This window comes from Paralichthys olivaceus, chromosome 4 (assembly GCF_024713975.1).
Source record: "Paralichthys olivaceus isolate ysfri-2021 chromosome 4, ASM2471397v2, whole genome shotgun sequence".
Classification (NCBI taxonomy): Eukaryota; Metazoa; Chordata; class Actinopteri; order Pleuronectiformes; family Paralichthyidae; genus Paralichthys; species Paralichthys olivaceus.
In genome coordinates this window covers 17581211-17598682 of record NC_091096.1, presented here as the reverse complement: position 1 = coordinate 17598682, position 17472 = coordinate 17581211, and the positions used below count along the sequence as shown (strand labels likewise).

General features: G+C 42.8%; 1 protein-coding gene across 1 annotated transcript in view; it reads left to right on the top strand.

The window, feature by feature from the left end:
- adgra2 (adhesion G protein-coupled receptor A2) overlaps positions 1-17472 on the top strand; it is a 39048-nt gene that overhangs the window by 15029 nt on the left and 6547 nt on the right. The window contains exons 2-8 of the mRNA XM_020093596.2: positions 2657-2728; positions 14094-14165; positions 15049-15120; positions 15223-15294; positions 16348-16511; positions 16897-17110; positions 17242-17406. Of these exons, the coding sequence (XP_019949155.2) occupies positions 2657-2728; positions 14094-14165; positions 15049-15120; positions 15223-15294; positions 16348-16511; positions 16897-17110; positions 17242-17406 (831 nt within the window). The remainder of the gene's footprint in view (positions 1-2656; positions 2729-14093; positions 14166-15048; positions 15121-15222; positions 15295-16347; positions 16512-16896; positions 17111-17241; positions 17407-17472) is intronic.

Sequence of the window (17472 nt, the reverse complement as noted above, 5' to 3'; positions counted from 1 at the left end):
AGCTTTCATCTCGGGCCTGCATCCAGTTATAGAAGAGATATTGTGCCCAAAGTCTAGTGAGAGACCTTAAGGTCCACGAGTCAAAGGTTCATACGCAGGCTACGGCACGAGAGGACTGTGCTCGTTTAGCATGCACGCTAAAAACGCCTTGACTCAATAACAGATTTATTTCATTGATTCTTGGTTGGATTATTGAACATGACATCTTTTAGTAGAGTTTGGTTTACAGTTCGAAATTCGGCTCTGATCTGCAATGGCATCTAATTTCAAGGCTCTATTTTTTTTATTAATGTAGATTTTGAGATAGTAAAAACTTAAAATACAAATTATTGAGGCAGAAAAGCTGTGGTTTCAGTTTTATAGTCATTATCGATGATCTTGATTGAAACCCAGTTTAACAAAATATTTGTGTAGTTTTTTTAATTTGTTAAAGGTACAGTGTGTAGAATTTTGTTATATCTAGTGATGAAATTTTGCTGAACTTTCTGTCAAAGACAAAAAAGAACCTGTGGCAGCCTTCAGTTGTCATAAAAACTCAAAAGTTGTTTAGTTTGTCCAGTCTGGACTAATGTAAAAAACATGAACTACAATTCATACAATTTAGATAAAACAAACAAGTGAAAACATCATGAGGATTATTCTACATTACAATTACAATAAAGTATCCAGGATAACTGGAGGATAACTGGAGCAGGAGATAATTAACCCTTAATGTTGAGTTTGCTTTTGTAACAAACTTTTCTGACATCACATTTTGTGGCTGTAAGCAAAGCTATCGAGGTGAAGACGTGAGTTGGGCCACTTTGTCCCTATATACCAAGACTAGATGATTAAATCAGGTCATTAACTGAGTTAGAAGGCGTAGAGCTGAAGGCAGTGTTTTTATTGATGTGGCAGGAAATAGGGGGGCCGACTGCTGCTGCTGAATCTGTAAATCTGTTCACAGTCAGCTCCCATTTTTAAAGGAGCAAACACAGCTCCACTCTCTCGATTAGGAAACCACTTAATGTTGCAAACAGCCTATTAAGCGCCATGTGGTAGGAGCGAAGATGACGTGAAACTGAAGGGTGTGTTAATGTTGAGGGGCTGATGCCAGCATCAGGGCCCTGGCTGTACCCGGGGCGGATGTGGGCAGTGGACACAGAGCTATGAATATTAAACACTGTCTCCTGGAAGTTATCTTTATACACAACAAATTAGCAATAACAGAGTAGATCCTGGTCCTGGTTGAATATTGACAATGTCATTACTGAGTTGAAGCACAGGGTTGCATTGGGTTTTTCAATATAACAAAAGCACAGTCTTTTCCTAACCTTTCCCAAGTGCATTAGTGGACTAAACCTAATAACACATGTGATGCACAGTATAAACCCTGGCCTCTGGAGTCAGCGTTTTGTGCTTTGTAGGCCCGGCCATCCTGCCTGAACTACTCCCTATTTTGTGCAAGAACATTGCACTTCCTGAACTGGAAAAGGAAACCCCTTGGTAAATATAATCCAGGCAGCAGTTTTATTTCCTCTAAAGGATATTTGGCAAAGTGCATTAGTATACAACATAAACATATTTTGCAGAACACTGGGAACCTTTCACATGGCTTCAAACACAGATGTACATGTTATTTTCTGAGTCGCATTCTTTCAGCCACACACACATTCAAACAGCACTTCTAAGTGCAACAACTTTTTCCATCAAACACCATTCAGCACAGCCCACAGGGCAATTTTGGGTTCACTATCTTGCCCAAGGACACTTCAGAATGCAGACTGTAGGAGGTGGGAATGAAACTACTGACCTTTTGGTTGGTAGACAACCTTCTCTACCTTCTGAGCCACAGCCCCCCCAATGTCACCGCTGGTGCAATGAAGCCTGAGTGGTTGTGTGAAAGCACAACAGAGGTTATCCACCTGTTTGACAGAGTCGTGCTAGCTGTTTCTCTGTGCTTCCAATCTTTATGCTAAGCTAAGCTGTGTGTAGCCTCATACTCAGCATACACACATGAGCCAAGTGTTGATCTTCTTGTCTTAATCTCGGCAAGACAATTTGTTTATTCCCCAAGAAACTCAACAACTTGTATTGAGAGATAAAATCTTTGCTAAAGTGTGTCCTTATTCTGACTCTGAAGGCCCCTCAGAGCAGAGTGATTACTGTAACTATTCAATGTTTCCCCTGTCAGAGAAGTCATCTGAGCCTCACATCCAGTGTGTGCTGCAGCCCTATGTCCTCTGCTCTGATAACAACCCCTTAAGCCAAGTGATTCGCCAGTAGGGAAAGAGCCAATTAACATTGGTCTGTGCCGCCATTCGTTTGATGTGGAGAGAAATCCTTTTGATGTAAAAAAATGTATGCGAAATGGTTATCAAGATTACAGCTTCCCTCCTAATCTTGATGTTCTATTTCTTGTCTTTAGCATTAATTGGAAACATCTTTGGCTAATGTTTCTGCTCAGGCTAATCTCTCGTGCGAATGCAGGCACGAGTGGTCAGTTTGGCTCTCGTCTTCCTCGACATGACCCTGGTTCAACCTGAACTCTGCTTCTGGAGGGAAGCTAATGTCCAAGATAGTATTTGAGCACATTTGAGTTTAGCATTCTAAAATGTGCTTTTATTTATTATTGGGTGTACATTTTTAACAATACGGTGTGTTGTGTTTCTAACAGGATACTGAGCCATAACAAAATTCGAGTTTTGAGGAATGGATCCTTCTTTGGACTCTACGCTCTGGAAAAGCTGTGAGTATCCTATCATGATTGATTATTTTTGCAACTTGACAGATGTTAAGGTGTTATATTTATTCTTCCCATTTGATTTATGTGATGCATATATGCGGGAGTTCTTTTTCAGTATGTCTGGGCCTATGCAGAGAAATAGACAGTGAATCAATGAGATTTGAGCAGCTCTGTGGGCTTCTATCCAGCAGGGAGGATGATACGCTCAGACTGGCTTTCACAAAGTTATGTTGAAAGTTCACATAATTACACTTCAGTGCTTCATTATCAGGTAAGCCCCACTCCACAGGAACCGCAGGACAAGATAAGGGAGATCTCTGGGAGGAGGTGCATGTTGGCAGCTTGGCCTGAGGCTCACAGACAGTCTGGCCCTCCTTAGTAGCATTGTAATCTCTCTGAATGAGGTGTGAGACAGATGATAGACAAGATCTTTTTATTTTCTGCAAAGCAGCCCCGGTGACAAACAGGAAAGCAACCATAGTGAATATGTTACCTATCAGAGCTAATGTTAGCCATTCTCATCACATCACTTTGTTTGTTGGTCTGAAATATCACGGCAAAAATAAAATGAAATGCCATGACATTTGGTTCAGACATTCATGGTCCCCAGATAACCAATCATGTTACTATGAGGCTGAATGTTTGTGTTTTTCAGTGTCTGGAAAGTTATTGGGATGGTCATGACATTGAATAGGCTACAGATGTTCATGGTCTCCAGGCGATGAATTACAATCAGAATCAAATTTTTTGGTCAACTTTGGTGATGTCTTAACTGTTCATCCGGTGCCATTTTTCCAGTTCATCAATGACTAGCTAATTAGCAAATGTTACAATCAGCATGTTAGTGGTGTCATTGTAAGCATGCTGACGTTAACTAGCTCACCGTGTCTAGTCTTGGAAGAAGTTAAGTCCAAATTAGGAAAATTGCTGATGGGCGCTTATTTCTTTTCTTTTCTTCAAAAAGCAAGAGCTGAGCTACACAGCTAGCAGCATGCATAGAGGATACAATATGATATTTATTTTGTTTTAGGGGCTTGCTCACCTACCTAGTTTGGTACATATCTTCACGTGAAAGGTGCCTCAGAACAAAAGTGGTGGTTTCAGTCCAGAACAACCTGAACCATGGTTCAGATAATTTGCAATGTGAACTAATTTTCCAGATAGTTTGTACTTTTGGACCAATTACGTGAAGGATGCTCATTTTGCTAGAAGTAATAACACAATGATATTACATTAGCAATAAAATGTAAGTAAACCAATTTAATAATTTTCTTCACTCAAATGGAAAACTTGACTTTATATTCACCGAAAAAAACTTTTTTTCTGTTCCCTGAATGCCAAATGGTTAGTGAACACAAAAGCTGAATTGACAACACAGCAATGTCAGACACACAGCCATCTACAAACCAATCAATAGCAGGTGTAGAGAGACGCAGCCCACATAGGATGTATGTATATCACACAAAAGATTTGGTCAACTCCCTGAATTACAATGTGAAACCAAAACTAAAGGGATCAAATATATACAATGTAACAATGACATGAGCCTTGGTTCCGACCATGGTCTGAACTTTCTGGTGTGAATCGTCTCTAGGCTAATTTTAGTCATCACAGTCTAGACTTGTGTTTTCCAGCTACTCCTGGCTCCTCTGATTCTCTCCTATGAGAACTGCATCTAGTTTGTTTCCCAGACATTAAATTCCATTGCAAGGTGTGCTAGCATCCTAGTAAAGCTTTTATAGTGTGCTGGTAGCTAACAACGCACATGGCACAGGCTGTAGTCTGCATACAGTCTGGCAGACATACTTGTTTTGTCAGAGGGTGGGATGAGTATGTTGAAGGGATATTAGTTCCACATGCCACTTGGAGCTGCCACCCATGAAGCTAACTGGCTTCTCAAACATGTTGAAAGAAAAAGATGGTAATTTGCAGCAGTTGTTACCTTATTAGTAGCTACCTACTGGAGCTCTCAGCAGATGTGCCAGTCAGGAACAAAAAAGCCAAATTTTGCTGAACTTTCTGTTTTCATGTCTGGCATGTGAGTACCATGGGTGAACAATTTTAAGGCCAAAGTTTTCAGCTCGTACCTCACCTCTCTGTCTCTCACCGAAGACACTGATAAAAGCCGTCGGCGATAATGAAGAATCTACACTGATATCTTACATCTAAAACTGCTTTGATAGAAGTGATAATAAAGTAAAGCCAAAGTAAATCTGTTGGCTGATGTGTTCGATGTAAAATGAGCTGAATGTTTGTTTTTGTAAGTGTGGACAAGATTCCCTGTTGCGCTGCAGGGTCGGTGGGTCGGGTAACCTGAGCTGACCTGCTAACAGGCCCTCGTACCTGAAGCAGTGATAAAACTAGCAGGGGGCAACTAGGGTGGAGCTTTCTTGGAGGCTCATTACTAAAAAAACCTGTAAGGAAAAAAAAATGAGGGAACAGTGCAGACAAACACACACTTGTGCTCCACAGAGGGCGATGTGAGGAGAGGACGTAGCGTACATCACGCAGGCTTCGTTTCACTCCCCTGCCTCAGCCTCAGCTGGCTCTCTGACACACAGCGGTGGAGGTCTGTTCCCTCACACTGACGTCTTCAACCTTTAATTGAGCCCTGCACAGCTTATAATTACATCTGAGCTCATGGGAAAATTGCTGTCTGATGTGAAAAATGCCACATTGAAATTCACCGTTACTGTGATGGAGGGGTTTGAAGGGATGGACTCTGATGTGAGGTTGCATTCAAAGTTTGGATGTGGGTCCTTGTCAATGTGAAACTATGAGATGTCAGTTTTGCCTCTTTTCAGCCTGTCATAGCTCTCCAGGTCTCCTCATTGTTTCCAGTGTGTTGTCTACATGTGCTTGTCATTTGGAGCAGTAGTGAACAGTTACTCATATTATGTGGTCAGTGTTGTAATCAAAGGGCGGCCCACTAGGGCTGAGTAAACACACATCAGGGAATTACACTGCATCTCTTCCCCTACGAGACAAGGATAAACACAGTCTGCTCCCCTGACTGCAGACACACACACACACGCACACACTTTTGGTCCATCTCTGTTGTGACTTCAGTGTAAGTGTGTTTCCTAGTATGGGCACCTTCACTTCTTGTCCAGTCATTTCAAATGGCTCGGCTAACTCTCTGAGCAGACGCACACTCACACCCATGCACTCACACCAGACATCTATTCAGAGCTGAATGCAGTCTGATCTGTTGATGTTAGTGGGAGAATACAGCTCCGAGGCAGGCCACCCTCCTCCAGGCCCATGGGCCAGACAGTGCAGCGATCTACACAGTTAGCCCTTTCATTGGGACAAACCTCCCCAAAGCCACTATTGCCTTCATAACCTGCCAAACCACCCAAGTGCAGAGGAGCAATTTAGCCTTGTTTGTTTTTGCCCTCTTACTGGACTACTATGTTTTCTTTTAAGCAGGCCTGCCATCCAACAGCTACATTTGGATCTTGGAATACCTTTTTTCTTTCCAGCTTTTGGAGGAAACACCAGTTGAATCATACCTTTCTTCTGTGGTGGTGTTCGCCATATGCAAAGTAGGTCACGTTAGTATACACACCATTGGGGCTCTGATGCTGTACTTGTGCACCTATTCGACCACCTCCACCTCTGTGCACACCCTTTCTGATGGAGGCTGATGCTGGCGGCCCCACTAACGAGCCGGGACCTTTACGAGTTGTGGACAGATCACAGCGGCCTGTCCTGTGCTGATTTGAGTCGATGTAATGAGAATAATGAGCAAAGAGGGTTGAGGCAGTCTGGCTCTTGTCCAGCTGGGCCCCACTGCACCATGGGACACAGGACAGGCAGGCAGGGCACAAGGGGCCCTCATTACCAGGTTGGCTCACCCTACAGGGAGAGAGGGAGCGAAGAGGGAGAGCAGAGGGCAGTGGCGGTGATGGATGAGGGAGCAGCGGGGCGCTCGCAGTGGACAGGTCTAAAAGGCAGGAGTGAGGCTTGTGGTTAGGACTGGTTAGAGGCTCAAGGTGTTGGCAGCATGATAGACTTTGTCAACAAGAGTCCGAAATGACTCCTACAGTGTAAATAAAGTAACAGGAACTTTAGTCAGCACATACACGTACAGTTTACACAGGAAATATCACCCTAGATTCCTTAAAAACTTCCTCATGACTTAGAGCAACTTGGTTCAAGAGCAGGAAATAAGGAGTTTCTTGTGATTTATGCCTGTAGAGCAATAAGAATTTATGGAAGTTTGCATAGAAACCTGTGACCAATAAGTCACACAGGGCAAGAGAATGTGCAGATATGTTTAGAAAAGTGTCTGCATGATGGAAAATATAGACCCTATTATCACATCTTGGTGAAGAAACGCCTGGGCCCATGTATTACTCTTTGACTTGATAGTATCTGTTTTACAAAAGGGGAGACGGGCCACTCGCTCTCCGCCTCAGCCTCTCTGAAACCAACCTTGAAATTTGCCTCTGCCATTCTGAGCAGCTGGGGTTAGGATGCAGTCCAACTTAAACAACTTTACCATCTGACACAGAGGAAGTGGAGCCTAGATGGCTAAAGATGGTATGGTGGCTGGAGAGAGAGGGAGAGAGGAAGAGGGAGGGAGGGAGGGAGGGAGGGGAAACACACTCCTGCAGTTTGTCCTATATAAATCTGAGGTTGTTTTCCTTAGTGGGGAGATTAACATTATTTCCACACAGGCTAAGCAAATTACCTTGATGAGTGGGAACAAAGAAGAGGTGGACAGCAGTATAACACATAAAAACAGTGGAGAATGTGCTTATATGGCAAGGAGTCCCTCTGTCTAGACCAGTGTGGGTAAGACAAGGTTCAGATTGTACCGGCTGAAGACAACTAAAGGCCAGCTGTGGAGGTCGCACATGCGAGTCTCATTTCTCCCTCACAGAAAAATTAACATTTGGGTAAGTATGTTTTCCCACACACGCCACCGAGTGGCCCCCGCTTAGGCAACTCTCACCTAATGAGAGTGCATGACATTCAGGGGTGGAATGGGTGAGGAAGGGGTTAAGCGTGCTGGAGAGTGGAAACAGAAGGGGGGGGGGGGGGGTGCTGCTGCTGGAGTTGATAGACTCCAGATGTGTCTTTCAGATAAACTGAAGGAACGGGGTGTGTTTGTATTGCAAGCCCAGCTCAGTCATGGCTCTGGGGGTTTATTGAAACAGCGAGCGAGCCCCCTCATAAGCCCATTACCAAATCGTGCACTTTATATGCCAGTAACTCTCTCGCACAATCGTTCGACGAACTTGATATGGTTTCAATGGCGTTTTCCTCTGGAGGAACTTGAGCTTTCTCTGGAATTACTTCCCCCCACTTCCGTTTGTGTTCCTTTTCTGCTTTATTTTTGCATCTCCCCTCTCACTGGGTCTCTCTTCCTCCTCCTTCTCGCTGTCTATGAGCTGTAGTCCACCTACTGGCTGAAAATTCCATCATGTATGTGTCTACATTTCCATAATTTAAGTGACAAGTTATCTTGCATTCATCATACCTATGTTAGGTCTTTCAGCTCAAATGACTCAGGTTATGTTGTATCATAATCAGTAGTGGACAAACAGAAAGAATTTTGCATTATACTGTCTATTTTCTTTTCCAAATTCTACAACTTCCAATCCTGAGAAACGTATCATAAATCTGATAAACAACTCTTATAATCCACTTTATGTTGCATTAAAACCATGAACTGAGATTGATTGTTTATGACTCACTGTGCATTCTGGTAGATGAAAATCTACTTCCAGAGTGGGTATCGCCCCCTTCTTTCAGCTGCTCCAAACTCAGGACTAAAGTCAATAAAAGTCCGTGGTTCCAGAGTTTTCCTTGGCAGGATGATCCCAGCTCCTCTTGCTGCACACTATAGAAACATATAATCAACTTAGGGAATTTTACCCTTCAAATAAAAATCTATATTGCCATTTTTGTACATCCCGCTAACGGCTATGCAATTGGATCCACAGTTTATGTTACTGTCAGTCATGAGCAGTAGACCACAGTACGGTGGAAGATCAATGATTGTCCAGGTCTGAAGGAAATGTCTTAGCTCTCTTTAGCCATCACCTCCATTACGGGCCTGAAAATAATGTACCACAAATAAAAGGGTAGTTTTCAACCCTTTTGGTTACAGACATGATTACAGATGGTCTCATTTGAAAGGTAATTTTATAACCAAAGCCCAGAACGACTATAAGAAAGATACAGAGGCCCAAACATCGGAGAAATGGCCCAAAAATACATTGGGGTCTAAAACAATTCTGTGTGAACAGCTTTAGCAGTGATGAAGGTGATACTTAAAGTTCTACAGACACTTTGAGCTTATAAAAGATGTATAATTTGTCAAGGTTGTGTGCAGACTGAGTCCAGTACAGACCAAAACACACCAAAAGTATCGCCACCAAGTTCAGAGAATACCACAGATGCATTTTAAAATGTTGAGTATGTGTGCAGTAGTTTAATCTTTGTGACAGCTGTTTTATGAATATAATACTATATGTCTATTTATATAGCTATTTTAATATATATATAGCTATATTTTTATAGCTTCATCAAAGCAGTTGGTTTCCGGGCGAAGGCAGACAAAACGTTGATTAGGTTGATCCAATCTGAGAGGAACCAGGAAAAAAGTAAAGAAAATAATCTGGGGAAGGGGCAGCAAAGCAGGAAATTAGTAGAAAAACAAGAGCTCGGCAGATCCTGGTTTCCTGTTTTGGGGGGAAGGCAGGAGTACGTTTGGGGCCTGTGTTACAGAGCCCCCATTGTGAGCAAGTGTGTTGTGGAGTAGGGAGGTGGGGTCTGCGGGGCCATACACAGGGACAATTTTGCTCAGTACTGAATCCCACCTGCCCCTCCCTGAAGAGGAAAGCTAGCTAGTAAAAAAGGAGAAAAAGGAAACTGTAAAAATAAATGAGCAAGAGCCTTTACAAGAGATGCCAACCAGACAGGAAATGACACGCGGCACAAAAATGGTCTCCACTGACCTCTGCCAGGAGCCAAGGTGCTAGTTAACCCCCCTTTGTTTTTTCCAACACAATTTGAATCCAGGGATATATATATTTGTTCTATCTCCAGGCAGTTGTTTAAATTGATCTGCAGTAAAAGATATACTCAATTAAATGAAAGAAATTGGCTTAGTAATACCACATCAGTTATTAAAATAAGAAAAAAACAGGGACGGGAAATTCTTGATTCCAGTCTGGTGATAATGAGTGGCCATTCCCTGGCTTCAGTCACTTTCCCAGCTCCCTCCAGGGCCCAAACAATGTCAGTGGAGCACTCCAGTCCCCGCCGCTGTGCTCCTGATAATGGAGCACTCCACGTCTGGAGCGCTTTACAGAACATGTCTTCTTTCATTATTACCCTCTTGCTGCCCTACAAGCACGTCGCTCCTCTCCAGCCTGCATGGGGCCCAGGTGCTCATCCCTTATACCCACAGAGAAATGACTCTTCAGAATGGCGGAGGACCAGCCCCATTGATCAGGAGGAGTTTTTGGACAAGAAAAAAGACATTCTTAATGGCAGTGGCTGGTGTTAGGCCCAGTGGCAGCAGACAATGGCCCCTTTTGGGCCGTGAGTGAGCTTGAGTCTGTCTTAACCCAATCACACAGGCCACATGTGGTGAAGGGGATAAAGCAACGCACTCCCAAGGTTACAAAGCATAACTCAAAGAGGAAAGCCATATTCATAATAACACCATGCCACCACCAATTATGTAGCTTTTCTTGAAGAACTATATGCTACCACTGTGTAAGATAATGAAAAAAGTAATAGCTACAAGTTGCAGCTTCTAACATTTTCAACAATGATATTTTCTGAGCGAGCGCGAGGCTTTGAAGTATTTATTATCTCTGCTATTATCCTCTTGCCTGGTGACAGCTGTTGTCATCAGTGTCAAGGCCACTGAGCTGTGAAGCTGCACTCTAGAGGCCACGCAGACAAGTCATCGCTTGAGTATGAGGCCCGCCGCCGAGCTGCAGTCTGCAGTGCCCTGTACTGTATATCTGAGACAAAGTTGGAAATAAATCTGGAAGTGTGAACGAGGGGTTGCAGCTGAGATTAAGCCTGGATTATGTTGGTGAATGAGAGCTGACGTTTGGGCTGCAGTAGGGCTCAGCACTTGGCCGGGGCTTCAAATGCTGTCGACTCTGGTGAGCTCCTTCAAATTCCCCAGCTTGGTGATAAGAGAGTGTATCAGAGGTAGTGACCCGTTGACACACGCAGCACTGTGCCCTTTCCAGACGGGGAGGAAACACAGCTGTTTGAGGTGTATTGTTAGGTGAAGATCAGTTTTACGGTTCAATGGTTAAAAAGCTTACTGTCATAGAGTTTGAGTCACTTATGAACTCTGTGCTGCCAATGTCACAATGTGGTTCTCAGGGCGTCATCACCATCAGCATAAATCCTCTGTCCCTTTGTGTCTGATGGTGCAGCTTCATGCATGACTCAGTTATTAATACAAGAGTAAACCTCCGAAAGTATAACTCAATGTAATGTCCTCTGAATACAGCAAGATCTACGTGTGTGTGTGTGAGTGTGAGTGTGTGTGTGTGTGTGTGTGTGTGAGTGCATGTGTGTGTGTGTGTGTGTACTTATGTTTGATTTAGATATTGTCTCTGGTACATTGTGTCTTTTCCAACTATTGTTCTGATTAGATAAAGATAAAAAGTCAGTCTTCTCTTTAAGGTAATGTTTTATCACAGTGTTCTACATTTAATAATGTTTGAATATTTTGTATTTTATAGAGATTGAGATCACTGATCACCCAATGATATTAACATTAATACAATCATGAACATTCTAACTTTTAAGTTATATAAATATACTCATGATATCTATTATTTACAAAGTTTACATGATATTTATTATATTATTATCATTATTCTTTATTATCTTGAGGAACATTTGTTACTTTCTTGTCCTGTAAATATATTTAAAGAACCTGAGATGAAGCCTTTCAGTTGAAATTCATATGTAGAAGTATCAGAAGAGACATTTCCCTAAATGCAATATGTTCATGGGGTATTTAGAGTTAGTCAGTCTTGAGGTCTGTTTCCAGGGTCACACTTAACTTAACTGTATGAAGTTTTTGTAACAGACTTTATTCCAACACAAGAAGAATATTTAATCATTACTTTCAGCAGAATGCAGGTTTTAGTGCATATGCACGTGGAGATCAGTGCTACACAGCAAACGCAAGCTTGAATGTGTGTGAAAGGGAGAGACGGTTGTCAGAGAGAGGAAACAGTGGGCAGTGCCTCGTCTTTCATTGCTGCACTAATGAGCCCCGGGACACACAGACTGGAAACAGTAGTATTGTCCCCCCCCCCACCCGCCCCGGTCAACAATTATACAGCTACTGTCACACAGAAACACGTGAATATCCACATCTGAACTCACTTTCAGGGTTCTGGTTCCTCGTCAAACACACACACATATAAACTATACTTATATATCCCATATAATCATTTTTATTTATTTATCTATTTTCACAATCATACAGGGGAAAACATTTCTACCTTTTTGTTTAAGCAGTGAAGTCATTCTTTCTGACAAACTGGCAGCGCACTCAATGAGCCGTGCTGAGCCGTCCAGGGCTGTCTGCTCTGAGACAAACACAACAGACCTCAGCTTTTTGGTCTGAGGACCGAGAGATTTTGCTCCATCATTATAACCTGTCTCCTGTCTATAATCCACATATGAGCGATGGCTTGGTGAGAGCTTGGACCAACAGCAAAACCCCTGATCTCTGACTCTATCCCAGCCGTACCACACGGTCTTATTTTTTTACTGGAAGCCATTTTCTAAAACAATTTCATTGCCCTAGTTTGATCAAAATAACTCATCTCTTGGAAAGAGGACGAGAGAATGGTTAAGAGACGCCTGAAGCTGTGTACAGGGTGTGAGGCAGTGTGGTCGAGAGCGCTGATGACAGATAATCTCTGTGGAAAGAAAAAAAAGCACCAGAAAGTCCCCTGAGGTCTTGCCTACCACAGCATCTCGGCAAGAAGCGAAATAGACAAAAATGCAGCTGCAGCGCTCCTGCAGCGAAATCCTCTTCTGCTGCCGGTCCAATGGGAGCAGACATTTTTCAAGTTGTAGAAACACGGATGACAGTTAAGCCCGCGTTGACCCTGTCCTGTCTATAACCATCCATCTCCTGACCTACTTTAACCTCACTATTCCCACCTGGCCAATAAAAAAAACTTTTAGGATTCTGAATCTAATGCAGGTTATTGATGGAGAGGGGCTATGTGGCTAAATGATTTCACACATGGGTCCAGAATGGAAACACAGGGGAGAAAAGTGCTGCAGAAGATATGAAATGTGAAATGAGATCTTCAAAGGCTGGTTGAGAAATTAATATTTACGGTTTGCAATGGCCAAGTTTATCGAGTCATTCTGAAAGAAGCGGAGGGACGACAGAATGCCTGGCAGGGGTTAGAAGATTAACACCAGCCGTGTGTCTGTCCATAAAATATATAAAGCCAGCAGCCAGTTAGATTAGCTTAAAGAAATGGGGAAACAGCTTGCCTGGCTCTGTAATAAAATCCCTCTACCAGCATTTATACTGCACAAACATTCAATACTCTGATGTAACAATGCTCATTACAAAGCAAATCTAATTTCCCAACATAATTATATCTAGTAATTTCTGAAATCTGTCTGTATGTAACTCACATAAGGTTAATAGTCTGTATTTATTAAGCACTTTTCTAGTCTTGTTGACCACTCAAATTCCTTACCATAAAGTTTTGCCTTTCACCTATTCACACATCCATTTATACAGTGCATCTATGTGCAGCACTTTCTCCATCACTCATACACTGCCCAAGGACACTTTGGCATGCAGCTGCCCCATATCTCGCCAACTGTTCATTTTATCGGCTTCACACTTTGGCATGTACAGTGTATATTGTTAAGGACCCAAGGAAGTGTATTTTTGAATTTGGTGCAGCTTGGACACACGATACATTCAATATAAATAAACTTTGATCCAGGGCTCTGTAACAGCAGAGGCCTGGAAACATCAACGTCAGAGATATTGTCGATCATCACAAATGATTCTCCAGTGTAGGATCTTGCGTACTGATTCAAGCTTTACCAAACTTTGAATAAACAATTGAATATCTTTTTTTGCAGCAGCGGTGGTGCGGCTTCAGAGTCATGCAGTCTGTCTTTACTCACCACGGCTCAATTACTGCAGGTCACTTTTACAGTTTCAGTGAGAAAGCTGCAACCAGCATCACCACAGGCCAAGCAAACAGCCCATTCCAAACAAACATTGTTTACAATGGGCACTGCACCTAATTGAAGATGTATCTACATCATCCCTGCACGCATTCTCTCGCTGACCTGAAATGTTCTCTCTCCCCAGGGACCTCAAGCACAACTTAATCAGCACCATCACGCCTGGAGCCTTCCAGGGCCTGTCCGAGCTTCGGAAACTGTAAGTACACATTAAAATGACTCACATTCCATTTGGTTTCAGAGCAGCAAACACAGAAATCATGCACACAGGCAGATGATAGAATCTGCAGTTTTTCTTTTTTGATTGTTCACCAAATTTACAGTAGTTGTTAAAGAGACAAACATACACTGTTGTTGCATTGAGCTCCTGGTGTTAGTGTGACCATAAAGGCCTTCTTCACCAAAGTGTCCCTGCTGATTCTTGCGGGGGCTGTGCACTGTCATCTCTGGTGCCGCACCAATGCTAAAACCTCAGGCCCACGCCGCGGCTCGCCGTTCACTCTTTTGTGTTTTTCGGACTCCGAGGTCTGGTTGTGGCGTCGGTCAGAGCTGGTTGCCTGTGCTGCACCGTGTGACTTCCCCTCCCTCCTCCCCCTACTTGTGTTTTCCCTGCAAAGTCTGGGGTTTCTCAAAACAAACAGGGGGAGATAAACACATGCTCTGGACAGCTCTCTGCTGGGTAGTGTCAGAGGGGCAGCAGAGCAGATCCCTCTCTGGCTGTGGCTATACATCACACTCAGGGACGGACAGCAGATCGGGGGCCCTGCTTTTACCCCGATGGTGATAAATGTTTACTTGGGTCTCATGGAGTTGTGATAAGGGAAAGTGGCGGAGACTATAGACATAATTCTTTAACTTATTCTAACTTTCTGATAAAAGGAAAGACTGCAGTATGAAGGTACTGGAAATAAAGAAAACCCTTCAACAATATTCTTTTCACTGTATAAGACTGGGATGGAGGTCTTCAGTTTGAACATGGGCAGTGAAAGACTCAAGATATCACAATCTGTGTGACTGAGTCACTGAGACATCCTCTTAATTTGAAAATAACCAATACATTCCTTTTGTCTCTCACACTTTAGCGACCTATCCAACAACCGCATTGGCTGCCTGACTGCCGATATGTTCCAGGGACTGACAAACCTCACCAAACTGTAAGAGAGAGATGAGCAGATTTCATGAAGATAGAGGATGTTTTATGTTAATGGTTGAAGCTTTTGAATTAACTGGCTCGTATCCAATTTGTGTTCTGCCAGGAACCTCTCTGGCAACATCATATCGACCATGGACTCAGGAGTGTTTCAGGAACTGCCGTCCCTCAAGCAAGTGTGAGTATCAGATGCTTCACTCTCACAGCATGCCTTTCCATATCTGGATGAAACAGTAAATATTATAGATAAAGATAAAAAAAAATTCTGGTGATATTTATTCTGTCCAGGATTTGCTATGTGTTTTGCAAGCCACTGTGGAAGATCTCAAACAAGCAACAACTTGTATTTATTTGAATTTTTCTGCACAATTTATTTTAAGATAAAAAACATATTTATTAAACATTTTAAGTCTGTAATATATAAGTGATAAAGGCTGTTGTCACGAGGGCTGTTATTGTCAGTTGCAGTGTCACATTACAAATATGCACTGATCCTTAAATTTCTTTTTGTAGTATGCACAGAGATGGCACATTCTTTACCCAAGTAGAAATAAAGACACCTGTTCTGAAAACGACTCAATTAAAAGTATAAGTACTGATTCAACCTCTCTACTCAAGTGAAAGTATATGTTTTGAAATGTACTCTAAGTAAAACGCCATTGCCTCTGAAGGCCATTTCTAACAGCTGTATCTGTGCAGAGCAAACTCGCACATTTATGTAGTTTAATGACTATTTAACTTTAACCACTCTTACATCAAATACAATAACAAATATACTTTAATATACTAAAACTATTTAGTATCATCACGTCATTATTGACGTTGTTGATGTTATTAGTGATGTTGGTTGATTCTTCACTTTCTTTCATGTTGTTACCCCTTGCCACAAACATATGCGTATCTTTTGTGTTTTGCATAATATGCACTGATATATATATATATATATATATATATATATATATATATATATATATATTTAAGGAATCATCTTTTTTTGTTATTGTCCCATCTGTTTATGTTGACATCTGTTTTGGGAAGGTGGACTCGATGTCGCAAAATAAAACAATTCCCCTTAAATGCAATTAAACTAAAGTAACAGGAGTAGAAAGTGCAGATGCAATAACAAAGTATTTATAGTTCTTATATCCCAACCTCCACATGTGTGTGCCGTATGTACATTAGATGCTATAGCAAGCAGCTGGATAACACTGTATTTGACCTCTCTCTGCAGAAACTTCAACTCAGACCACCTGTCGTGTGACTGCGGGTTGCGTTGGGTCCCGGGCTTCTTTCGCAGCAGTTCTGCCAAGTTGGGGGACGAAACGCTGTGCGCCTACCCCAGGAGCCTGCGGGGAAAGCCCCTGCGTGGACTGAGGGAGAGCCAGCTGAGCTGTGGTGAGAGCCTGGCTGAGAATGAGGCATTTGAATGAAGCACTTCACCGCATTGTTTCGGAAAACATTAGCTTGTGAACGACAATGACAATGCAATCATAACAGCGCTCATGATCATCCAAGTAATTTGAAGAATTAGCGAAAGAAAAGGGTTGAAAGGAGATCCATCCCAGTCACTCAGCAGGGACATATTTCTAAAAGCAGTGTTGACAACTAATCCTGTGGGTTGCATTTATGAATTGCTGCAGTCTGCATCCAATCTGTTGCAGACTCCTAATAACTTCTGTGGAAACGTTTAGCTGAGGATGGGTAATGAGAGCGCAGCAGAAATAATTCAGGGTGATGAGTAACGGTGGCATCTGTTTCTTTGCCCACCGGTGGGGCTCAGACGGTCCGCTGGAGCTGCACACCCTGTCGCTGCTGCCATCCCAGCATCAGGTGGTCTTCAAAGGTGATCGGCTGCCCTTCCACTGCACAGCCGCCTTGGTGGACAAGATCACCACTCTGCACTGGCGTCACAACGGTCACCTGGTGACCTCTAACCCGGACATGGGTGTCCAGCTGGAGAACAGTGTGCTGCACGACTGCACCTTCATCACCAGGTAGGTTAACTTAAGAGATACGGGTTCTCTGAGTGCTCTGTGTTGCCCTCATGTGTCCTGACAATTCCATAAAAGAATATATTATTTAGGAGTATAAGGTGTTATAATGAGCTGTCTTTATCTTTATCCAGTGAGCTTATCCTATTCAACGTACATGTGGAGGCCAGTGGAGAGTGGGAGTGTGTGGTTTCCACTGGGCGCGGTAATACATCTCGCAGTGTTGAAATAGTGGTGCTGGAGAACAGTGCCTCCTTCTGTCCAGAGGATAAAGTTGTCAACAACCGTGGGGAGTTCAGGTTGGTTACAATTACATTATTTATTATTACATACCGAAGGATTCAGCGTTCTCATTATTCTTTGGT